A 24714-nucleotide genomic window follows, 5' to 3' on the forward strand; every position below is an offset into this window, starting at 1 on the left:
TGTTGGGGGAGGGCGGGCGCGGCGGCGGCGGCGGCGGCGGCGGGGGGGGGGTGTGGGGGTGCCACTTCCCGTCCAGCCATTTTAGGCGTCTGTGTCTTCTCGGGGGGAGAGAGACCCGCAGGTCGTCCCCGCCGCGGTGTCTGCGTGTCGCCCACTGATCGCAGGAGCCGCCGGAGAACCCCAGGACACGCGGTGACTGGAAATGGTGCGTGCGGCCGGGCGGGGTCCCGGGCGTGGGAGGAGGCGACCGTGGGGACGCGGCCTCCGCGGGCCGCCGAGTCTGCGGCGTCTGCGGCTCCTCTGGCTCCGCTGGGCCGCGCTCGCTGCCCCGGTCCCGCTGGGTGGAGCCGGGCCAGCAGGCACGGTCGCGGTGCCGGCCCTCGCCGAGCGCGCAGGGCCGTGGCCGTGGCCTCCCTTAGCATCCGGGCGCCCGCAGCCTCGAGGCTCCGCAGCTTGGGCGGTGGCGGCCGCGTCGTGAGACTCGGGACGCTGGGGTTCCTGTGTGTGTGGGGGGGGGGGGCGGGCAGGGGGTCACAGGGTGTGGTGACCTTGGGTCCTGGACGCGTTGTCAGAAACAGAGGGGACACAGGTTGGTGTGTTCCCAGTGCCGGAATTTGTCGGATAATAATTTCACAAGTTATGTCTGCTTCGTTGTTAACAATTAGCCAAGTGTGCCCGGTCTTGCTTGCTAGCCAGCCATTGGCAATCATAGGTTCTTATATAACAGTCTAAGCAGTGGCATCAACTGGTGGATAAACATGAACATTTTACATAAAAATATCCAAATGTGCGGGTCCCAGAATGGCTATGAGCTAAAAAAAAAAAAAAAAAAATGGTTGAGTTGTGAGTTGGCTCCGAAGTACGAGGCATTGAGCTGAGGCAGATGCAAAGAAAAGAATGTAGGGAACCAAAAATGATGTCCTGGCAGCGCGGGTGCAGAAGTCGAATGTATACGCCGTGAGCATGAGTAAGTCGGTTTAAGTTGGCTGCATGTCCTGGGCAGGAGAAACCGCACTGGAACTGGAGTCCAGGGACTGACTCAGGAGTTCTCCCCGGTGGGTAGTATCCTGACAGTTGCCTGCCACACTTCGTCTTGGGGGTGCTCCTTCTGAGGTCTCAGGTGAGGGGCTTGCGTGTGGTATGGCTGACAAACTGATTTGTGTGGTGTGTCTGCTATGATTTGGTGTATTTTCAGGTGTCGCCATTGCCTGATGCTCTGGCAGATACCGGTTGTTCACTTGTGTAAACAAGCCAGCCTGCCTTTTTTTTTTTGGTGGTGGTGGTGGTTGGGAGCTCTTACACTTCAGCTTGGAGACACTCTGGCCAAGGTTGTTTAGTAAAATGGAGTCATTGTTGGCTTGACACTGTTGGAAAGCAGATACATCCCCTTCGGTATAGAGTGTCACTGTGCAGGCTGCCGGGTTTTCCGGGCTGTGTCTCCTCCTCAGGGGCACCTGCTTTTTATGAGTCTCACAGATTCAAGGGAAGCTTCCTCTGTATTCCATGACCTGTGCCCGTAAGTCAGTGAATCTTAGCACTAGCAATAAGCCCTGAATTTTTACCTTCTGATACTCGTTGGAAAGGGGGTTGGATCCATATACATGAATGACCAGAGTTGGGCTCTGTCATAATTGCTAGTGCCCTCAGATATTTCTAGACACTGTTTTGTTTTTAAATTTTATTTATGTATTATTGTTGTGTGTGCGGTGTGTGTGTGAGAGAGAGAGAGAGAGAGAGAGAGAGAGAGAGAGAGAGAGAGAGAGAGAGAGAGACCTGCACACTTGCATACTACAACTTGCATTTTGGAGGTCAGAGAACAACTCAGGTGACCAGACTGGTGCCTGTACCTGCTGTGTCACCTTTCCAGTGCCTACACATTGTTTTAAAAGATGAGTCCTGATAGAGATGGGCCTTACTGTGTGTGAGTGCAGTATTACATTAGGAGAAGACCCTAAGTTCCCCGTGGTTACCCTGAACAGGGCTTTTCTAACTCGTAGGGAGGACAGGAGTAAGCCTGTGTGTACAGAAGTTAGCAGAAGGCTCTAGAGCCCAGGTGACGTAAGGTGGCACCGTCAGTTCCTTTCCTGGCTGGCTGCTTTGTCTAGACCATTTACCATTCTGGCATCCACCTAGAATATACATTCATTAGTCACTTGGGCCAGAGGGCAAGGCTGCTGCCAATGAATGCCAATGCGCTTGGACCCAAGCCTGCTCACCCTACTCATCTTACAAATTTGAGTGGCTACTGAAAGAATGTAATGTTAGGACCCAGCTATTGCTTAGGAAGTAACGTCTCCAGCAGCCTTCCTCTCTCACGGATACCGACATCCACCTTCCTAAGACATTGTCCAATCAATAGCTGACACACTTGCCAGGATTTCTCACCTGGAGAAGCGAGCGTACATCCAAGTGAGTACTAGCCTGCTCGCCACCCCCCTTCACTGGCCCACAGGCTCCCCTGCCTTTCCTGCCTGGTAATCTGAGAGCCTGCAGCCTGGCTCCTGCTTTGAAACCAGTTCCATCCCCAGAAAGCTGTAAGATCACCTCTTCCAGGCGGGTCCACAGTCCTCAGAGCTGAGGCCATGCTGTTGTCCCTCTGTCGGTCTGCTCCAGACAGCATCATGGGAACACGCCCAACAGGAACCTTTTGGCCTCCATACAGAATAAGAACCGAGATACTGATCAGCTAGGAAACAGACCAGACAGATAACCACCCTGGCTGGGACTGTTCTGTATGCCACTTGCCTTTTGTCTTAACGCTCTCTCTCTTTAAAATTATTACACATTTTAAAATAGAAGTATGGGCCAGATGCCCAAAGCCAGATCTGGAATCATCAAACCCTTTGATTTGTTCCCCCTGACAGAGCCAGATTGATTTATAGAACTGTTGTTTTTTTCATCTCTCATTACTGTGTCTCTAATTGGCATATTGGGACTGCTAGCCAGACTTAATCTGTCATGATTACCATAAGTTAGAATGCTGAGTTTTAAATTATTTTAGTCATGTTATGAACTAGGAAGTAATTTGTACTAACTTAACTGTCTTAATTTCTTTTTATTATAATTTATTTGTATTTTATGTGCATTGGTGTTTTGCTGGAATGCATGTATGTGTGAGGGTGCTGGATCCCCTGGAACAGAGTTACAGACAGTTGTGAACTACCATATGGTTGCTGGGAATTGAACCTAGGTCTTCTGGGAGAACAGCCTGTGCTTTTAACTGCTGAGCTATCTATCTCTCCAGCCTCTGTCTTAATTTATTAGAGCACTTATTTCTTTTTTAATTTCATTTTACATTCCATCATCCTCCTGTTCCCCCTCACCTCCTCCCTAGCCCACCCCCCATCCTCTCCTCCCAACAGGTAAGAGCTCTCATAGGGAGTCAACACAGTCTGGCACATTAAGTTAGGGCAGGACCAAGCCTCTACGTTAAGGCTGAGAGCATGGCATCCCCTCATAGGGAATGGGCTCCAACAAGCTAACTCATACACCACCAGTGATAGATCCTGGTCCTACTGCCAGGGGGCCCATCTCTTACATGCAGAGGGCCCGGTTTGGTCCCATGGAGGTTCCACAGCTGTCAGTCCAGAGTTCATGAGTTTCAACGAGCTTGGCCCAGCTGTCCCTGTAGATTTCTTCATCATGAGCTTGACCTCCCTTGCTCATATATTCCCGCCTCCCTCTCTTTGACTGGATTCCCAGAGCTCAGCTTGGTGCTTGGCTGTGGATCTCTGCATCTGGTTCCATCAGTTACTGGAAGCAGGCTCTAGCTTCTCTGGAGCTGTGGGTTGTAGTCTGGTTATCCTTGCTTTATATCTAATACCTACTTATGAGTGACTACATACAGTATTTGTCTTTCTGAGTCTGGGCCACCTCACTCAGGATTATTTGTGAGCACGTATTTCTTATGAGCCATTTTGTTGCCATACATACAATATAAAAATGTAAGCACGTGTAGACAGGATTTATACTCCCATATCCATACACAGATTTAAATATAAAATGTTACAGCATTTATTTAGATTTATCATTTGTCAGTCATACTCTAAACTATTCATTTAATTATTATTTTATTTTTATTTGTGGGGGGTGCGTGTGTGTGTGTGTGTGTGTGTGTGTGTGTGTGTGTGTGTACTAAGCATGTCTAGATGTTCAAGATGTCCAGAAGGTGATGTCAGATTCTCTGGAGCTTAAGTTACAGGTGATTGTGAACTGCCCAACTTGGGTGTTGGGAACCAGACTAGAGTCTTCTAGAAGAACGTGAAGGATTCTCAATGGCTCAACCAATTCTTAAGTGCCTACATATTTCTTCCTTTTATTATTATTAAATGGTACTTCCAAAATCTGTAATTTTATAGATATGACTTTAAATATAAGCAAAATAGAAAATGTAAGACCTTTTAAACATGTATTTGTTTATTCTTTGAAAATGCCTCACTTATTCAGTGTATTTGGATTGTATTCATCCCATGATTCCGCCTTCCAGTCTCCTCCCAGACCTACTACACTATACCTGCCTGCCATCTCCATGGCCCCTTTAATCCACTGAGTTTGATTAGTGTTTCCAGTATGTTTGTGGGTGCAGGATCATCCTCGGCAGCTCCAGCAGCCTTCAGCTGCCGGTACCTCCTCTGTTGAGAGGCGTGCTGTGTTAGCCCCTCCCCATTTATTCTGAAATTTGAACTAGTTTGATCTCGTGCTGTTCTTACACAAGCAGCCACAGCTGTGCTTTGAGTTCATGGGTTCAACAGGCCTGTCATGTCTGGAAAGCATGATGCCCAGTAGTCCTCTCTGACCTCTGACTCGTACCATGCTTCCTTCCCCCTCTTCCATAATGATTCTTGAGTCTTGTGTGGAACAGGATGCAATACATAAGTTTTCCATAGTCACTTATTCTGCATTTTAATTAATTGTGGGTCTCTAGTAACTTCAAGAAGAGACAGGCTTCTTTGATGATAGTTGAAAGCTGCACTAATTTGTTGCTATACCCATAATTATTTGGAAGGCAGTTTGATACTATGTCCATTTAGCAGAATGATAGCATTAAGTTCTTCCTTTAGGCCTGTGACCTAGCCAGCTATGGGGTTTGGTCCAGTTAACGGTGCCCTATTACATTGATGCCACCCTTGTATCAGTGGGTATGTCTTGCCAGGCAAGTCATTATTTTATAGCTTGGAAGTTCACACCTGAGTAAGACTTTCCCCCCCAGCAACCTACACAGCACGTTTGGCATTGTGAAAGCTAGTCAACAGGGATGAAGATTCCATATAAGAACCAACTTAATTTTATCCATTTCTTGTGACTCAGGTATGAGGTGTCTTCAGCAATAGGGTCTTACCATCAAGTTCTAGTGCGTAACCAAGAGCAATGGTGATAACCTGTATATTGTAAAACCTAAAATCTTGAAGACACAGAAACTCCTTATTTCTAAGCTTTCAGTAAGACATTGGTTTTCAAATGACATTTTTTTTTAAACACTCCTATACTGGCCATGGCAAGAAACTTGAAAAAACTTCTGGTTTTGTTTGTATCATGGAGGAGAGAGAACATGGATGCAAGTGATCATATACTAAGGATGCAGTTATATGTTAGAGATTATCAGAAAAATGGAAGGTATGCCATTTTTACTTTTTTTTTTTTTTTTTTTTTTTGGTTTTACGAGACAGGGTTTCTCTGTATTGTTTTGTAGGCTGTCGGTCCAGCCTGGCCTCGAACTCACAGTGATCCGCCTGCCTCTGCCTCCCGAGTGCTGGGATTAAAGGTGTGCGTCACTACCGCCCGGCTGCCATTTTTACATTTTAGTAAGACATAACCCTTTTTTAAACTTAAATGGTATAAGCTTAGCTATCTGCTGGAGGTTGTTGTGTCTTCTGAAAAGGCAATTAAGCCTAGTAGACATTTTGGGGCAAACCAATATAAAGGCAAATGGAAGGTATTCCAAGAGACATTTTAAAGCTTAGATATTAGCACAGATGTTAGAAAGAGAGATGTTCAGGGGTTGAGACTAAGTATGGGCTTCTCAAGGGAGAGTCTCAGGTAAGTGCTCTTACAATAGATATATATGAGATCTTGGTAGGTTTTAAACATATTTCCAAGTATTTTGAAAGATTTATACCCTTTACCAACTTCTTTTTTAAAAAATTAAAGTTAGTGTTAAATGTATGGGTGCATTTCTGGCATATATGTATGTGTACCACACGTGTGCAGTATCTACAGAGTCACAAAAGGGCATCGGATCACCTAGACCTGGAGGTACAGACAGTTGTTAGCCACTGTGGGAGTAGTGGAAATCACACCCAGGTCTTCTGGAGGAGCTTCCAGTGTTTTTAACCTCTAAGCCATCTCTTCATACCCCCCCCCAATTTTTTAAACATTCCTCAAATAGTATAGTTTAGAGCAAGGTTAAAGTATGAAGAATTTTCTTTTGTAAACAGAATTATGATGTAGATTTATGGGGCGAGGGTTGTTTAAACAGGCAATGAGAAGGCATTATCAGTTTTGTCCCTATTTATTATACATATGGTGTTCTGCCTGCATGTATGTCTGCACACCAGAAGAGGGCATCAGATCCCATTATAGATGGCTATGAGTCACCGTGTGGTTGCTGGGAATTGAACTCTGGACCTCTGGAAGAGCAGCCAATGCTCTTAACCTCTGAGCCATCTGATTATTGTCCATGGAGTAGAGGGAAATATGCTGCATGTTCCTAAGTTGGCGCCAGTTTTTCTTGGCCTTATGTGTATAGGTGTTGTGATTTTTGTACTACTCAGTACTCAGCTCCTCTGTCTCAAGATTGCTGAGAAAAGCCTCTCCTTAATGCAGCCTGCTTGTCTGTCTGTTGACAGCTCAGTGCTCTGATTATTGTAGTTTTAGTGTTTTGTGTATGTTAGGCAAGCTTTTATTTTCTTAGTTAGCCATTGACTTCAACTACTTTGATAAAACAGATTTGTAATATTCATTACTTATTTTTCCTCTGGCTGTGATTAAATAAAAATCTGACACGCAAGCTAAGGGAGAAAGGGTTGCTTCTGGCTCACAGACAGATTTACAGTCTGTTATGGTAGGGAAATCAGGGCCACAAGCAGGTGAAGTAGATGCTCCTGGTATCCAGTCAGGGAACAGAAAATGATGACGAAGTGCTGATTCTCAGGTCACTGTCTTCATTTTCTACAGTCCAGAATCCTGTACCTAGGGAATGATCCTACCTGCATCAAGGTGGATATGCCTACACCAATTAATGTAATCAACATGGTCTCTCAGAGACATTCCCAAAGGCTAACCTCAGTCTAGATAACCCTCATGGATGCACATGGAGGCATGTCTCTTGGATGGTTCTAAAGTCTGTCTAGTTGGTAATTAATATTAACCATGATTCCAGCCCTTGTCAACCTGACACCCAGACTTATCACCACTTTTAAACTATAACCTTCCACACCTTATTTCCATAGACTGATGACCATGTTATAATGTAATATGCATTTATACCAACAGCAAAACTCCCCTTAGTCATTAAGCATGTTTAAACAATTTGAGATTCCAAAGTTTCTTAACTCCTATGAAATGAAAAACAAGTTCCATAATCCAATATATGCATTTATTATTTATTTTTCTTTTATGTGGAATAATGTTTTGTCTGCATGTATGTCTGTATAAAGGTGTCAGATCCCCCTGGAACTGGAGTTACAGACAGTGGTGAGCTGACATGTGTGTAGAGTGCAGCCTTCCTGTCAGCCTGGTTCCAGAGCTGCATCAGTCCCAAATGAACACACAGGAGGCTATATTAATTATGAAGCTGTTGGCTGTTTGCTTGTTTCTTACTGGCTGTCTCTGACTTAAGTATTTAACCATAATTGTTAATCTAAGTATTTCTCTTACCGGAGAAAGGGCATGGACCTTTTACTTCTATGGCAGCTACGTGATGTCTGCTTGTGTCTTTCTTTCCCAGAATCCTCCTCGACTCCTAGTCCCACCTATCTTGCTTCCCTGTTGGCCACCAGTGCTTTATTGACATATACACAGGACTTCCCCACCACATGTGGGTGTTGGGAATTGAACCCAGCTCCTCTGGAAGAGCAGCCAGTGCTCTTAACTGCCATTTCTTCAGCTCCGCATAATTCTGTAGCACTAATAATAAAAACCCAGAGACAGCTGGCAAATAGCTCTTGCCTCTACCTTAGATTGAAAGGGCTGTCCTGTCACCATGAATCCTCAGAGACAATGCTATCTCCATGAATCCTCAGAGGCAAACACACTCCGTTCCTGTCTTTTCCTCCTTATATTCCTTTCCCTTCCCAGCTACATCTCTCCTGTTCCACCTCCGTAGTGCTGGGATTAAAGATGTGTGCCACCACTGCCCAGCTCTATGGCTTGTTAGTATGGCTGCTGAGATTCAAGGTGTGTATCACCATTGCCTGACCTCTATGACTTGTGGCTAGCTTTGCTTTCTGAATCCTCAGGCAAGCTTTAATAAATTATAAATAATATATCACCACATAATCCCAAATATATAATGGCCCAGAGCAAACATTCCTCTTGTAAAATAGAAGAATTGAGGCAAGTCATGATTGGACCAAAGTAAGATGCAAATCCAGCCAGGCAAGCACCAAATCCGACATCCGTGTGCCTGACATGTAAATCTGATGAGTCTGTCTATACTCCAAAGGATGTGTATCCCCACCACCCCAGAGCCGCCGCCTGCAGCTCATACAGTCTGGCTCTTCTCTGTGCCTAGAGCTGTTCTTGGTGGATAGCTGGCGTCAAGGTCATGGCAGCTCTGATATCCTGTAGTCTTCAGTGTCACCTAGATGTCACTTTCAGAGCTCCACACAGTGACTTCTGGGGCCTACTTTGCAGGAACTCTGACTCTCCTATACGGCGCCTGACCTCAACTGTCCTGTATGACCTCCCTATCTTACATCCTTCATTCCTTCAAAACTAGTACCACATGGATGCCAGTGCCCAGTTTTACTGCCACCTCAGGTTGGAGCCTCTGCTTTTGTCATCAGGCCATCTTTCCTTTTGTTCCACTGCGCCCCAATAGGTTTTTCTCTAGTGACACTGAAGTTTTTATCAATTATAGCTGCTCTCAGCATTGTTTCTTAAACGTCCACAAATATGGCCCATTAGTAGAGAGTTGGTGGCGCACGCCTTTAATCCCAACACTTGGGAGGCAGAGGCAGGTGGATCTCCGTGAGTTCGAGGCCAGCCTGGTCTACAGAGTGAGTTCTAGGACAGCCTCCAAAACAATACAGAGAAACCCTGTCTCGAAAAACCAAAAAAAAAAAAAGTATATATACATACATACATACATGCCCCATTAAACCCTGCTTTTGGCATTCAAGGGTTTTTCTAACCCAAATACAAAGTTTTTCCATGTTCCTTCTACAAACAGTGCCTAAGATGGTCATGTTTATCACAAACAGCCCCAGGGTAGGGTACCAGTTTTCTCTTCTTCTTGGTTGCTATGATGAAATACCCTGGGGAACATAACTGGAAGAAGGGTTGACTCCGAGATACATGGTAGGGATGTCAGTATGTCAGGAACTTGGATCAACTGCCCAGGTGACCCACAAACAGGAAGCAGCACGTGGCGAATGAATGCTGATGCTTAGCTCCTTCGTTTTCTACCGTTCAGGATCCCCCCTGCTCAGGGAGTGCTATTACCTACACTTCAATGCTTGTTCCCACATCAAATAATATAAACTAGATAATCGCAGGTGTGCCAGGGGCTTGTGTCCTACCTACATGATTGTAATTAACATTAACCATCACCGTCCTAAAAGCTTGTTATAGAAAGTACAGAATTTTGTACATACATGTCTGTGACAGGTGACATTGTGGCTAGTGAGAACTACTTCCAAAACATGTGGCATCCTTCTTGTTTCATTGTCTACTGACATTCTCCAATAAAAAATTGTAATGATAACTTATTAGTACGATGAATTGCCCATAATCAGCCCTGTCTTATGTTGTGTGTCTAGTTGCTGTGACAGAATTCCTAAGAAGAAACGTTTTGTTTTTAAAGATGTATTTTGTTGCGTGCGTGTGTGTGTGTGTGTGTGTGTGTGTGTGTGTGTGTGTGCGCGCGCCAAAAAAGAGCATTAGATCCTCTGAACTGGAGTTACAGATAGTTGTAAGTCATGTGATGTGATTAAACTTTCTGTTGCTGAGGTAAAATACTATAGTCAAAAGCAACCTGGGGAGGAAAAGGTTGATTTCAAATCACAGTTCCACATCATAGTCCATCACTGAGGGAAGTTGGGACAGGAACCTGCAAGCAGAAATTGATGCAGAGGCCAGGGAGGAATGCTGCTGTCTTGCTCCCCATGGCTTGCTCTGCTGACCATTCTTACCGCATCCAGGACCAACTGCCCAGGGCTGGCACCATCCACAGTGAGCTGGTCCCTTCCACATCATTCATCAATCAAGACATTATACTGTAGATTTGTCCGTGGACCAGTCTGAAGGCAACATTTTTATTATTCATTTATTTTTTTTAAGGCAGGGTCTCACTATATAGTCTTTACTGTCCTGGAACTCAGTGTGTAGACCAGACTGGCCTCAGACTCACAAGAGATCTGCCTGCCTCTGCCACTCAAGTGCTGGGATTAGAGGTGTGCTCCACTATACTCAGTACTGGGGGTAAATTTTCAATTAAAGTTACTTTTAGCTGGTGTAAAATTGACCTAAAACTAGCCAGCATACTGGTCCCCTTAAGAGCAACAAGTACTTTTGATCCCCAAGCCATCTCTCTGGCTCCCTTAAGAAGAATGGGGATGATAACCTATTTTGACTTATAGTTCTAGGATGCAAAGCATCATGGCTGGAAGTCATTGCAGCAAAAGCTTGAGGTTTCTCATCAGGAACTAGTTGCTGGTTCTCTAATCCGTGTGTTCTCTGAATACATTGGTTTCTAATCTGTGTCTGGTGAGCACTTAAAAAACATTACAGGAATTCTGAGAGAAAATAGATACTGTAAGAGTAGCTAGCTTGTGATTAATATCACCCATTGGGAAAGCTACTTCCTTCTTTACAATTGGGGTGGGGAAGACTCCCTCTGAATAGTGGTTGCAGATACCAGAAGTAGAATTGTCTTGGGACAGCTGGTGTTGACTCATATGAGACATTAGGTAATCAGAATTCATTGTAAATGTTGAACAAATGTGCAAGGAGAGGTTAGCACAACATCTGGACAAGGATGGACCTATCCTGTTGTTGCTTTACCAGATGGCTCCAGTCTTCTGTCAGAACTACTGTGTGAGAGGTTTCTTTAGTGTGTGTGAAATGTAAGTGTGATGACCAAGATAGGACTAACCACATATACAACATTGAATCTTAGCAACTTTTTTTTTCATGACAGGGTTTCTCTGTGGTTTTGGAGGCTGTCCTGGAACTAGCTCTTGTAGACCAGGCTGGTCTTGAACTCACAGAGATCCGCCTGCCTCTGCCTCCAAGTGCTGGGATTAAAGGCGTGCGGTGAGATTAGCTGTCCAGTACTATGAAACTCACACTTCCTTCTGGAAATGTGTGTGTGCTTTTAGGAGTCAGTGACCTTTGAGGATGTGGCTGTGAACTTCTCTCTGGAGGAGTGGGCTATGCTGAATCCATCTCAGAAGAACCTCTACAAAGATGTGATGCAGGAAACTTTGAGGAACCTGGCCACTATAGGTAAGTATGTCATCATTCCTTTAATTAGTCAATCAGAAAAGGTGCTTCTGAATGAGTGTGTTATGCTATGGTAAAGAAACATTAGGTTATGTGTGAGATGGACTTTTTTTAAAATTATTATTTTATGTGCATTGGTGTTTTATCATGGGTGTCCGGTTCACTGGAACTGGAGTTACAGACAGTTGTGAACTGTCATGTGGGTGCTAGGAATTGAACCGGGTCCTCTGGAGGAGCAGTCAGCGCTCTTAACCACTGAACCATTTCTTTAGCTCCCATGAGATGTATCACTTTTTTACTGTAAGTTTTGCTAGAATCTGTTAACATATTTACTGCGATGTCATAATTTATAATGATTTCACTTGGTTTTTGTTTTAGGAAGCAGTTTGGAGCACCATATCATTGAAAATATATACCGAAATTCCTGGAGAAAATTAAGGTAATAATAGACCTTGAGAAATAGCCATGGTCCTCAAGAGTGTGTGGTTGCACATTGTCCAAAGTAGCAAAAGGCACGTGTATATCCAGTTTCAAACTCAATTTCTCTAAGGAAATTTTCTTCAAAACTGGAGACATATTAAATATCAACATTCTAAAAACCTTATAAGGATTCCAGTACTGGAAATAACTGGAATATCTCGATGCCTGAAAATGATTTTTATCACACTTGATATGCTCCATGAAATATTGTTAAAATTTAAGTAATGATTTACCCACAAACCTTATGTATAAGATACACAACACAAAAAGCAGGTATCTTTTTAGGCTTGAACTAAATATAAAAATCTCATTGTGACCTTTCAAGTAGTTCAGAATGTAACATGATTTTGGTCAAAATTGTACAGTCTGAGAAGTGGATCTGTTGTTACTGTTTTACAAATCCACTTTTATTTATTTCTTCATTGATTTTGCTCTGTGAGGGGACAGGATCACTTGGATCCCATGTCTAGTGGCCTTTGCAGCAAGTCTTCTTCACAGTTTGGCAAGAAGCATGACACTGTTTCTTGGACCTGAGTTACCTTCCCCAAATAACTGTTGTTTTTGTTTCCAGGAGTCACTGTGCTGTTTTATGCACATAAGCACATCTCTTGTTTAAGTAGACTTTGGTTTCGTCTTGGGCATAAACTCCTTCAATTTTAAGAAGAATCATGTGCCTTCTTTAGTTGTAGGGACCTCACTTATTATAGCCAGCAAAAATGGCCTTGCACCAACAGCCTTCCAGACACACTTGCCTTTTAGAAGTCCTGTTTCTAGCAGGCCTTTTCAGGTCCCAAGAATTGATGGCCTCAAGAATTGAAATATATACTTTAGTGTGCCGTAAGACATGTTTGCTAGATACGTAGATGGTATAATACAGCCACCAGGGAATGCCACTGCTTTTGTTACAGTTGTCCTCAGAGTTGCTCAGAGCATTCAGTCAAATGCGTTAAAGTAGTCTTGACAGCAAGAACCAACATTTGTACTGATGAGCGTTAATACAATAGCAGTGATGCACGTTTGCTTTCTTGCAGTGGTCAAGCGGTGGAGGGACTCTATGACTATAAAGAAGACCATCAGTGTGCAGAACTCTTTGACTTCACTACACAGAGTATTGTAAACCAGAACCCTTTTCCAGGAGTACATATATGTGAAAACAGCGGATGTGCCAGAGTAGTCATTGGCCATTTGTCTCTAAGCGTACTCCTTAAACCTGACACAGAGCATGAATCCTCTGAAGATCGGGAATATGGAAAAGAATTGTGTAACAGTATGGAATTTGGGGCCGCCTCCAGCTCTGTCCCACCCTTTGAGCACTATGGAAGTACTTACACTCTAGAGAGACTATATAAAAGTGAGAATTGTAGTGAAGACTATAGGTATGGTCAAAATCTTGAAAAGGCTTTGGCCGAAGAGAAACCCTTTCAGTGTAAGCAATGTGGGAAAGGTTTCAGTTCTTCAAGGTACTTCCGAAGGCATGAGCGACGCCATCGTGCAAAGAAATCCTATATATGTAAGCAGTGTGGGAAAGCGTTTGCTTTTCCCACCTACCTACAAACACATGAAAGAATTCACACCGGGGAGAAGCCCTATGTGTGTGTGCAGTGTGGGAAAACCTTTGCTCATTCTCGTTCCCTTAAAACCCATAAAAGAACTCACAGTGTGAGGGACCTCTTTGTGTGCAATTACTGTGGGAAAACCCTACGCCATTATAGTTCTCTTCAAATTCATACAAGAATTCACACTGGAGAGAAGCCTTATGTATGTAAGCCATGTGGCAAAGCTTTCATCACTTACCGTTCCTTTCGAATACATGAAAGAATTCACACTGGAGAAACACCTTACGAATGTAAGCAGTGTGGGAACACTTTCATGCGTTGGATTCAATTACGAAAACATGAAATAATTCACAGTGGTGTGAAACCCTATGCTTGTAAGCTATGTGGGAAAAGCTTTACTTGTTCCGGTTCCCTGAGAACACATGAAAGAATTCACACTGGCGAGAGGCCTTATGTGTGTGACCAGTGTGGGTATAGCTTTACTCGGCTGAATTCGCTCTTAAGACATAAAATAACCCACACTGGCGAGAAGCCCTATGTGTGTAATCATTGTGGGAAAACGTTTCCTCGTTCTGCTTCTCTTCAGAGACATGTAAAAATTCACACTGAGGAGAAACCCTATGTATGCAAGCAGTGTGGGGTTGCCTTTGCTACTTCCACTGACCTTCTAGAGCATGAGCAAACTCACATTGATGAGAAACCTTACATCTGTGAGCAATGTGGGACTGCCTTTGTGCTTTGGAGCCAGTTTCAGAAACATAAAGCACTTCACAGCGTTCCAGTTTCCTATATCTGTAAGCAGTGTGGGAAAAGCTTCACGTCTTCCAGGTCACTGAAGACACATGAAAGAATTCACACTGGGGAGAAGCCCTATGAGTGTAAGCAGTGTGGCAAAACCTTCCTTTGGTCTTACTCCCTTCAAAGACATGAAAAAACCCATAGTGATGGGAAGCCCCATGTGTGCAAACAGTGCGGGCAAGCTTTCCCCTATTACAGTCATCTTCAAGTGCATGAAAAAATCCACATTGATGACGAGCCTTACAATTGTAAGTACTGTGGGAAACCCTTCTTCACTTTGAACCATTTGCATAGACATGAAGTGCTTCACACTACCCTGGATCCCAATGTTTTTTAATAATAAGAGAGAAAAAAACTGGCTTGGTAGCTTTCAAAGAAATAAACAAAACCACACCGGGGGAAGAAAACTGGATTTGTGCTAGCAATTCAGAAAAACCTTTTGTTTCGTTTCATTGAAACAAGCATGAAGCGCCACAATGGAGAGAAACGTGTTTTAAAACATCAGTGTGTAAGTGGTTTTTGCGCTTAGAGTTCCTGAAGTACATGAAAGCCACAGGCCTATGACTGCAGGTGATGCAGTGAAGCCCTGTGCACTCCCAGATCATGGAGCAGACAGGAGAGGGCGCTCTAGAGAAACTTCTTCCTTGTATATGTGCTCTTGTAAATAACCCCTCACTTCCTGCTCAGTCCCCCTGAACATGTGGAGGGAGTCACTCTGGAGAGTCTTCATTGTCATCCCATCCTCGCACAGACATGAAAGAACCTACTGTAAAGAAACCTTAAAAATAGGATTTGGGAACTCTTCGTTTTCATCCCATAGCACTCACGGGACTGTACATGGGGAGAATTCCTATCAACGGAGAACCGATATGAGCACCACTTGGTTAAAGTAACAGATAAGGAAAGAACCTGATAGGAAGTGCTGATTTGCTTGAAAGAGATGTTCCAGGTTTCATTTGGCACACATGGAAACACACCAGATGAAAACCTTTGCTGTTGAAAAATGATTGGAAGTCTAGAGCAGTAGTGACTGTAGGAAAAGTCCTTTGAGATCTTTTCATATTTAATCTATAAATGTCAGTGTTATGAAGGACTGGACATACTGGGTTTTTTTTTTTTTCCTTTCTTGTAGCATGCTCTAGGAAATGCCCACTCTGAAGAGAATGTTATCAGTACAGGATTTTGTATTTATTGGGAAATTTCAGAGGCTCTAGGGTGGCTTAGCCTTTGAGAGCATTTGCTGCTCTTCCAAAGGACCTGCACTTGGTTTTTGTTACCAGATCACAGGCCTCCAGACTGAATGTGACTCCAGTTTCAGGAGATCCAATTCTTCTCACACACATGTGACACAGATTCACATGTACACATAATAATACAATTTAAATTTTTCTCAAGTCCCCTCCCTTCAGAAAAGCTTTTGCTGTGTATCCCAGGTTTATCTGAAATTGGTGATCTTCCAACTTCTAACTCTGAATGTTTAATGAAAGGTGTCTGCTTCCACATTCACCATCATTAACTCCTGTTTCAGAGTTCATCTCTGGACTTGTTTCTAAATTGTAAAAGTGAGCCTAGAGCAGGGCACTGTGGAATGGCAGCTTAAACCTAGGAACTGGAGATCAGTAAGACCTACATATGAAAAAACTAGAAAGTACATTTTATTAAATTATTTTGTGAGGTTTCTTAAAGCAATCATGTATTAGTTTAATGAGTGGTGTCTTTTGTATCAAATAAGGTAGGTGCTTCTTTCATTGTAAATTATGTTGGATTCATTAGGGAATTGTTACTTGAAATGTGCCAGTCCGCAGAAATATCTTTAAAAAGCATTTTATTATGTATGTGTAAGTTTGAAAGAGAAAGAGATAAGAGAGTAGGTATGTACCAGTGGAAGCCTGAAGACAATGTTGTATGTATCCTTTAGAGCTGGCATTGCAGATATCTGTGACATGCTTGATGTGTGTGATGGAATCTAAATCATAATCATCATGTTAGAGCAGTAAACACTCTTAACTGCTGAGCCTTCCCTCAAGCCCCTGCATAAATGTCTTCTTTTTCAATCATGCTTAATGGGTGGTTAAAAATATGACTTTGTGAATTTTGGAATAGTCCTATTATTTTCATTTGGCTGATTTTGAGTATACTCTCATTTTTCATAAAAAAATCACTCATGAGTGCACAAATATGTATTGGGAACATTGTGTATGTGTTGATGGTATGGTTTATGTGTTGGTGGTGTTCACAAGGTGAACAAATTAATATATTGGGAGTCTTATTCTGTTGCTATGTTATTTCCCCAAGACAGGTCTCACTGATCCTGGAGCTGGGCAGACAGCCAGGAAAACTCAGTGTTTCTTGTCTCTTCCCTCCCTATGGTGCTGGGTGTACAGACACGGTCATTCCCAGATTTTTGTTGATAGGGAATAACACTCGAGTCCTCGTGAGTGCACAGCAAGTGCTTTTACCCACTCAGCAGCCTTCTCAGGCCTAAACTGCTTTCAAAGGGATTTTGTCTCTTGTGTTTGTGTTTTTCTCTGATGTGTTCTCATATCCTTGAGTACATGTTCACTCAACTTTGAAGTATTTTCAAAATGCTTTTAGAATAGCAAGCTTTAGGACGTGTTTAGTTTGTTTTTCCTATTCAGAAGGTAGGTATAAGAATATTGTAATCATAGATCAGAGCACTTTTCCAAGTTGGCTTAGTTTTTACTTTTGAGAATTTCATACATGTATACAATAAAAGATGGTCATATGTACCCACTATTTCTCCTTCCAACTCTCCCTATATTCTCCCTAATGCTCCCTCTTAATTTAGGTCTTTTAAAATAACCCATTAGTCTGGTTAATATTGCTCACACATACATGGGTATGGAACCACCCGCTGGAGGATGGGTGGCCTACCGATAGTTGTATCTCCACACCCCTGCAGCCATTCACTGCCGGGAGCTTCTCAGTAAGTGGTGGGGCCTGGAGACAAAATCTGTCTACTCCATCTATACTGGGAATTTGGCTTGTTTCATTTTATAGGTCTTGTGCATGCAGCCACAGTTGCTATGAGTTCATTCTAGTAACCATGTCAAAATAATAAATAGAAAGCCAGCGTTTGACAGCAGTCCTCCCCAACCTTTAGTTCTTGCTTTCCTGTCGCTTCTTTGGCTTTCCCCGAGCTTGGCGGTGGTAGTGATGAATGTAGCTGTCTCATTTACAGGTGAACATGCAGTCTGTCTTAGCACTTTGGCCAGCTGTGCGTCTCCACTGACAGCTGCCACTGTAAAAGGAAGCTACTCTAACCACAGCTGAGAGTAGTGAAGGTCTGTTGTGCCAAGAACTGAGGAGATGGCAGAAACTTGGGGGATTTTTGGAGATGATGTTATGCTATATAGCCTTGACTAGCTTGGAACTCTCTATGTAGGCCAGGCTGTTGTCAACTTGTGCTTAGTTTTGTTTTATGTTATAAACTGTTATCATATATATGTGATTATGGAATTTCCCTGTGTGAATTTTTCTTTTCATGTATATTTCATTCTCATTGTAATTTCTCTGGTAATTATACTAAAGGATAATACTGATATTACTGCCTTCTTGCCAAAATCTATATTCAATAAATTCTACTAACTCTCTCCATCCATGACAAGTGAGTGGCTCATCTGTAAAAGCATTCTCTGTAGAGTTTCTGACAGGTCTGATGTTTTATTTCAGGGGTCTTACAAGGATTGATTCTGTAGATAGGTGTCCCCTAATTTGGATGTACTGAGGGGCAAATGTAATTCTGCTCTTGTAATCACAATAGCAGTTACCAAGAAGACTGGAGTACTGGAGTAAAGGGGGATGTAATTCATGTGCTAGTCAGTCCATCAGAGAGTAGAAGGTACTTTGATGATTCAGAATGGTTTATGGTTTTTCAGCTTACAGATGTTCTTATAGAATGCCTTTCTGTTATAGTCACTAAGGAGCATTTCTCATTGGTGGAGGCTTGCAACATTTCCTTTAGTGGCAGAAAATGTGGTCTTGCTGTGTGAGGTGAACTATTTGGATTATTTTTGCATTTCTTAGTTTCTATATAAACACTAATGTTTAATATGATGGATGCAGTTATCCACATATATAGGTGTTCCTAGAGTTTCCATGGGATTACATTATGATAAGCCCATAGTAAAGTGAAAAATATAAGAAAAGCATTTTACACTTGACCTTTTAATCATCAAACCTTAGCCTAGTCTACACCAACATTTTTGGACCCACTTACATTTTCCTAAAGTTGGGGAAAGTTTCTTTTTCTTTACATTTTTTTCATGTTTTAGAATTGTTAGTGTGTATGTTGGCATGCTTAAGGTTTTGTCGTGACATTATGACCGAGGTTTCCACATACTTTAATGGTAATCACTGTCTCTTGTTCCCTTCCTTCTTCCCAGTGGTCCTGTTCTTCCTAATAAACTCATGGTTTCATCTCCCTTGTTTGTTAAAATCTGGATCCTGTTCTGTGTCCAGGGAGCATCATTTGGTACTTAGTGTCATTTATGTGATGGTTTCCAGTTCCATCTATTGTCTGCCAAGTTTCCTGTTAAGTTCTTGGTGAGCTAGTAAAGACTACATTTTATATATGCCACATTTAAAAAGTTTTAGTTTACCTATTGATGGGCACTTAGGCTGATTCTGTAATTGAGTACTATGAGTGTCTGAACCTATATACAAATATGCATAGTATGATTTGACTTAGATTCCTTTTGCTACACTTTAAACAGCACAGTAGAATCATAAGATAGTTATATTTTGAGTTCTTGATGAAACACTACTATTTTCTAGAGTGACCATGCTAACATACATTTCCAGGAATAGCCCTACAGTCTCACCAGCTTGTGTTTTAGTTTGGTTCCTTAATAGTTAATCACATTGAGGTGAACTTAATTGTATTGAGAATTTTCATGGTTTATTGGCTATTTGTACATTGTTTGAGAACTGATTGTTTCCCCGTGTATAGATTCAGTCATTTTGCAATAGAGTGTGTGTGTGTGTTTTCTATACATTAATCCCTTGAAAGATCAATGAGTATCCAAAGATATTCTCCCCCATTCTGTAACTTTCTCTGATAATTGTTTCCTTTTTCTGTGTAAAAGCTCTTTAGTGTCTTGCAATGACTAAATCCCATTTATACCCTGGATTTTTTGTTTATTTGTTTGTTTGCGTGTCTTTAACATTGCTTCTTGCTATGGAGACCTGACTGGCCTGGAGCTTGCTTCCCACGCCAGGTTGGCATCTAATTTGCAGCAGTCTTCCTGCCTCTGGTTCTGGGTGTTAACATTGTAATCATGGGATTCTAATACCCATTCCCTAGTTGCCATTCTTCCTGTCAATTATCATATTCAGAATGTCATTGTCTGTGCCCCTAGCTTCATGTAGTCTTCAGATTTTCCTCTATGAATTTCAAGGTTTTCAGGTCTTTGGTTCAATTTGAGTTGGCTTTTGTACAGAATGCTATAGGGATTTTGGGATGTTCTTGTATATAGGTACTGTTTTCCTTGTTGAAGAGGCCATTTATTTCACTGTACATGGTTTGGATGCCTTTGCTGAAGTTAGAAGGTTGTGGCTACGTGGTTGTTCTGGGACTGAGCTCTTCCATTGCTCTGCATGTCTGTTTTTAAGTTACACTGTTTCACTCGTAAGGCTTTATAGCATAATTAGTTGAGTTTTATAACCTTATTAGTTGAGTGTTGTGATAACTCTAGCATTGCTCTTTTTGCTCAGTGTTGCATTGACTATTTGGGGTATTTTGGTTTTCTTACAATTACAGGATTGTGTTTTCTATTTCTGTAGATAATGGCATTGGAGCTTTGATGGGGGTTGTATTGACGCTGAAGAGCACTTTACACTTTTTCATATTATAATGGTGCTGATTTGTGAGCATAGGACTGTTTTCCATTTTGCAGAGCCTTCAGTTCCTCAGTGTTTTTAAATTGTCATTATGTATTCCTTTCACCGGCTTGACTAAGTTTATTCATAGGTGAATTTGACTTTGTCTTGTAACTTGTTTCCTCGGCTTTTGGAAGATGATTTTTTCCTTAATTATTTTATCACCATTTTCATTGTCATGTAAATGGCTACTGATTTTTCTATACTGACTTTATTGTACTACTTTGCTGAAGTAATGATGACATGCAGAGTTGCGGCAGTTTGGGTCTTTTAAGAATATGACCAATCATAGGGGCTAGAGAGATGACTCAGCAGTTAAGAACCCTGACTCCTCTTCTAGAGGCCGGAGGCCTGATTGCCCTCACCTACATGGCAGCTTACAACTGTAACTCCAGTTCCTTGGGATCCATCTCACTTTTCTGGTCCCTGGGCACTAGACATGCACATGGTACACAGACATGCATGCAGGCAAAGCACCCATGCAATATAATAATAATAGCTTTTAAAGAGATGGGAGATTTGACCTCATTTCACTTCCTTTTTTCTTTCCTCATATTCAGGGTGAACTGAGGAGCTTGTGAGTGGCAGGCAGGTGCTAGACCACTGCTGGGTGGATCCTTTTCCTTTCTTTTCTCCTACTTCTCCAGGAGTTGTATATAGCAGTGTAGACAAGGTGAACCCTTTGTGTTATTCCTGATTGGTAAAACATTGTTTTAGTTTTCCTGTCTGGTATAATCTAGGCTCTAGTTTTGTCATTTATTACTTGTTACAATGACCTGTGTTCCTTTTCCTAGTTTTTTTTTCAGGCCTTTTTTTCAAGGGACATAAAACTTTGGACAAAGTCTTGCTCCATGTATTGAGGCGATCAGGGGATTTCAGTCCTTGAACATCCATGTTTTCTATTACATTTAATGATTTCTATCTGTGGAAACATGCTTATATATGAAGAATGGAATCAACCTGATCATAGTTTGTGGTATTTTTAATACATTGAGTTTGTTTTAAAGTATAATTTTGTGTTGTATGTATATGTGTGGGGGGGTATTTTTTTGGTTTGTTTTGGTTTTGTTTTTTTGTTTGTTTGTTTGTTTTGGTCTGTTTTCATCAAGGAAATTTGTGTTTTTCTGTATTGAGTTCTTTGTGGTTTTGCTATCAGGGTAATACTACCTTTCAAGAATAAAGTAGTGTTTCTCCCCTTATGTTTGATGAAATAATTTAGGAAGCTTGGTTGAGTTCAGTAGTGAATTCATCAAGTCCTAAGCTTTCCTCTTGGGGACAAAGTTTATTTATATCTTAGTTATGTTGTCCTTTTACATTGCTCACATTCCCTTGATTTATTTTTCTTCATCTGTTAATTTTATTGTGTTATTGAGAATTTTATACATGCATATAATGCATTTTAGTTAAGCCTACCTACCCTCCTTCCTTTCCTTCTAATTCTATCTCTCCATCACTTTTCCCTCTCCATTTCATGTGTTCTCTTTTATTTCTAACCTATAGAGTTTCCTTAATGCTGCCAGCCTATACATGGGTGCAGGGCCATTCCTACTGTGGCATGAATAGCCTCTCCTTGAAGAAAACTAATGCTTCCTCTCCAGCAGTCATCAATTGCTAATTAACTACTCAGGAGTGGGGCTTTGTGAACACCTCCCTCCATGCTGGGATGCTTGCCTGATTGAGCTTGTGTACGAAGTCACAGCTGTTGTCAGTTAACGTGTTCAACTGTCCCATTGTGTCCAGAACACACTCTTTGACTTTAATAATCCACTAGCTCTTACAGTTTTTCTGCTCCTTCCATAGTGATCCCTGGTCCCCTGAGAGAAGGGATTTGATATAGGTGTCCTGTTTAGGGCTGAGCCCTCCAAAATCTCTTATTTTCTGCATGCTGACCAGTTGTGAATCTGTTAATTGCCATCTACTGCAGAAAAACAAAACCAGTTTCATGATGAAGGTTGAGAGAGATACATATATCTGTGAGTGTTAAGATACCCAAAGGGGTTGGTTTTATCACGATGTCCTCTTAACAGAGTAATAGTAGATTAGTAGAAAGTTCTCCACAGTAAGGGTGCTGGGTATGAGTTCCATCTTGTGGAGTGTGTGGAATGGGCCTTAAGCCCAGTCAAAAAGTAGCTGGTTGTTCCCACAACATTCATGCCATACCCATGGTGGTATCTTGTCAGACTGATGGTCATTTGTAGATCAGAGGGGTCTCAGCTGGTTACACTTGCTGTATAGTCTTCACCCCTGGTAGTAGGTACGGTACCTTCCAGTACCATGAAAGCTAGCCCGTAGTGAGAGATCTAACTACACACCTGTGGCACTGACCATGCATGCCAGTTGGGGCATGGTCACAGGTGCGTATGTGATCGTGTGGGATTTGGTCTGGGGTCCGGGACAGGCTTGCTCTCTCTCAGTTACAGTCAGGTCATGGAGAGCAGTAGGGCATTGATCCTGGGTTATTGGTTTCTCATGTAAGTGACTTCTCCTTGAATAAAATTGCCAATAGGATGAAGCATCTAGGTTAGTGTAAGCTTGATTTCTTCATGTTCTGTGACTCTGGATGTGGTGTCTTCAGTAATAGGTTTTACCATCAAGTTCTGTGTGGTAACCAAGGACAATAGCAATAGCCTATAATATTGGGGGGCATCTATAGGACTCCATTTCTTGACTTAATATTTCATAAGTGTCTTGAAATTATTATTCTTGATTTTCCAGTTTATTGTGATAGAAGTTTTCAAAGTATCCTCAAATCATTATCTGGATTTTATTTACTGTGTATTATAGTGTCTCTCTTTCCAACTCTAACTTTATTCATATGAATAAAATGTAAGATAATAAAAAATGAAGTACTTAAAGTTTTGTAAATATTATGACTGCCTGAAAGTTGTGTAGGGAGCAGCTATAGGGTTGAATTTCTTTTTTTGAGTGACCACCCTTTCTCAGTGTACTTTTTGGTGATGCAACTGACTTTGAGTCACCCGTATGCCTGTAAGTAATCCCTCATTCATACTCCTGTAAGTAAATCTCAATAAAATCATTGTTCTCCAAGTTGGTCTTTGGTGGGGTCATTGCTTTGGTGTGACGCTGGATTCTTACCCATACTAAGTGACCATTTGTTCATGCCTGCCCTGGAACTGCCATTATTGTGTTCTCTAATAATGGAATCTTCTAAGGAGGAATAAGCAGGAGCCTCTAGCCATTCTGTCTTTTAAAGCTGTTGCATGGCAGCTGAGGACTACCCGCCAAAAGTTAGCTGATTCAAAGCGTAAAGACACTTGCTGTGAGGCCTGAAGACCTGTTTGATCTCTGGGAGCCACACTGTGGAAGGAAACACCCACCTCCTGCAAGCTGTCCTTTAACCCACCTCCATTCACACAAATAATGGTGTGACTGGTGTTCAAAAGTCAGCTCAGCCTAGGAGCATCTTCATTTTAGAGGTTTCCCTTTTCGTGTTCAGAGCTGCTGTCAGGCCAGACTTCATATGTCCCAGCATCCGGGTACACCCCAGTGTTTCGGTGAGTGAAAAAGTCAGCTGAGACTGACATATGCCACAGAGGAGGCAAACAGGGAACCTAGCATTCTGCCTGCCAACCTCGGTGCTGCTGCTCCTCCTCGTCCTCCTCCTCGTCCTTGTCCTCCTAGTCTTCCTCGTCCTCCTAGTCCTCCTCCTCCTCGTCCTTGTCCTCCTCCTCTTCCTCCTAGTCCTCCTCCTCCTCGTCCTTGTCCTCCTCCTCTTCCTCCTAGTCCTCCTCCTCCTCCTCCTCCTAATCCTCCTCCTCCTTGTTCTCCTCCTCTTCCTCCTCGTCCTTGTCCTCGTCCTCATCCTCCTCCTCTAGGGTTTCTTTGTATAACAGCCCTGGCTGTACTGGAACCTGATATGTAGACCAAATTGGCCTTGAACTCACAGAGATCTGCCTGGCTGACCTCTGTGCTTTTTAAAAAGCACTTTTACTATTAAAGCTAATGAGCACAGAGAAGATGGGAAACTGACCATCCTCAGGATGTGGGCTCAGGTTTTAGTCTCAGTCACAAACTGTGTGTGCCAGAAGGGCAGCTTCAGAGGGGTCAGTACTCTCTGGCTGCAGGCTGGATTTATAAACTCTCACAGTAATACTCAGGCCAACTCATCCGTAGTCCATGAGTCCCTTCTCAAAGTGGGAAAACTAATACATAACAGCCCTACCATCAAGCCTGATGGACATGTGCACACACACTAAATAAAACATAATTTAAAAGAAAAATTCATCCTTGTTTATATGAGTCAGTCCATTCAGACTTATGTCTCTTTGTTCCTACTGTTTAGGAAGTCTGTCTT

At 42.4% G+C, this 24714-nt stretch overlaps 1 protein-coding gene across 1 annotated transcript; it reads left to right on the plus strand.

Moving 5' to 3' along the window:
• Nucleotides 1-64: 64 nt before the first annotated feature.
• LOC106022258 (zinc finger protein 878) lies at nt 65-23447 on the plus strand. Its single transcript, XM_013123017.3, has 4 exons — nt 65-205; nt 11541-11667; nt 12043-12103; nt 13176-23447. Exons 1-4 carry the CDS (start codon nt 203-205, stop codon nt 14833-14835), a joined length of 1851 nt encoding a protein of 616 aa, XP_012978471.1. The 5' UTR covers nt 65-202; the 3' UTR covers nt 14836-23447.
• The last annotated feature ends 1267 nt before the right edge of the window (nt 23448-24714 follow it).

The sequence above is a fragment of the Mesocricetus auratus genome, unplaced genomic scaffold (assembly GCF_017639785.1).
Source record: "Mesocricetus auratus isolate SY011 unplaced genomic scaffold, BCM_Maur_2.0 Super-Scaffold_100676, whole genome shotgun sequence".
Taxonomy (NCBI): Eukaryota; Metazoa; Chordata; class Mammalia; order Rodentia; family Cricetidae; genus Mesocricetus; species Mesocricetus auratus.

Excerpts from the sequence above, each read along its gene's own strand:
- LOC106022258 (XM_013123017.3), top strand. Across the intron at positions 11,668-12,042 it reads GAGGAACCTGGCCACTATAG|GAAGCAGTTTGGAGCACCAT; the intron begins GTAAGTATGTCA and ends TTTTTGTTTTAG. Across the intron at positions 12,104-13,175 it reads AATTCCTGGAGAAAATTAAG|TGGTCAAGCGGTGGAGGGAC; the intron begins GTAATAATAGAC and ends GCTTTCTTGCAG.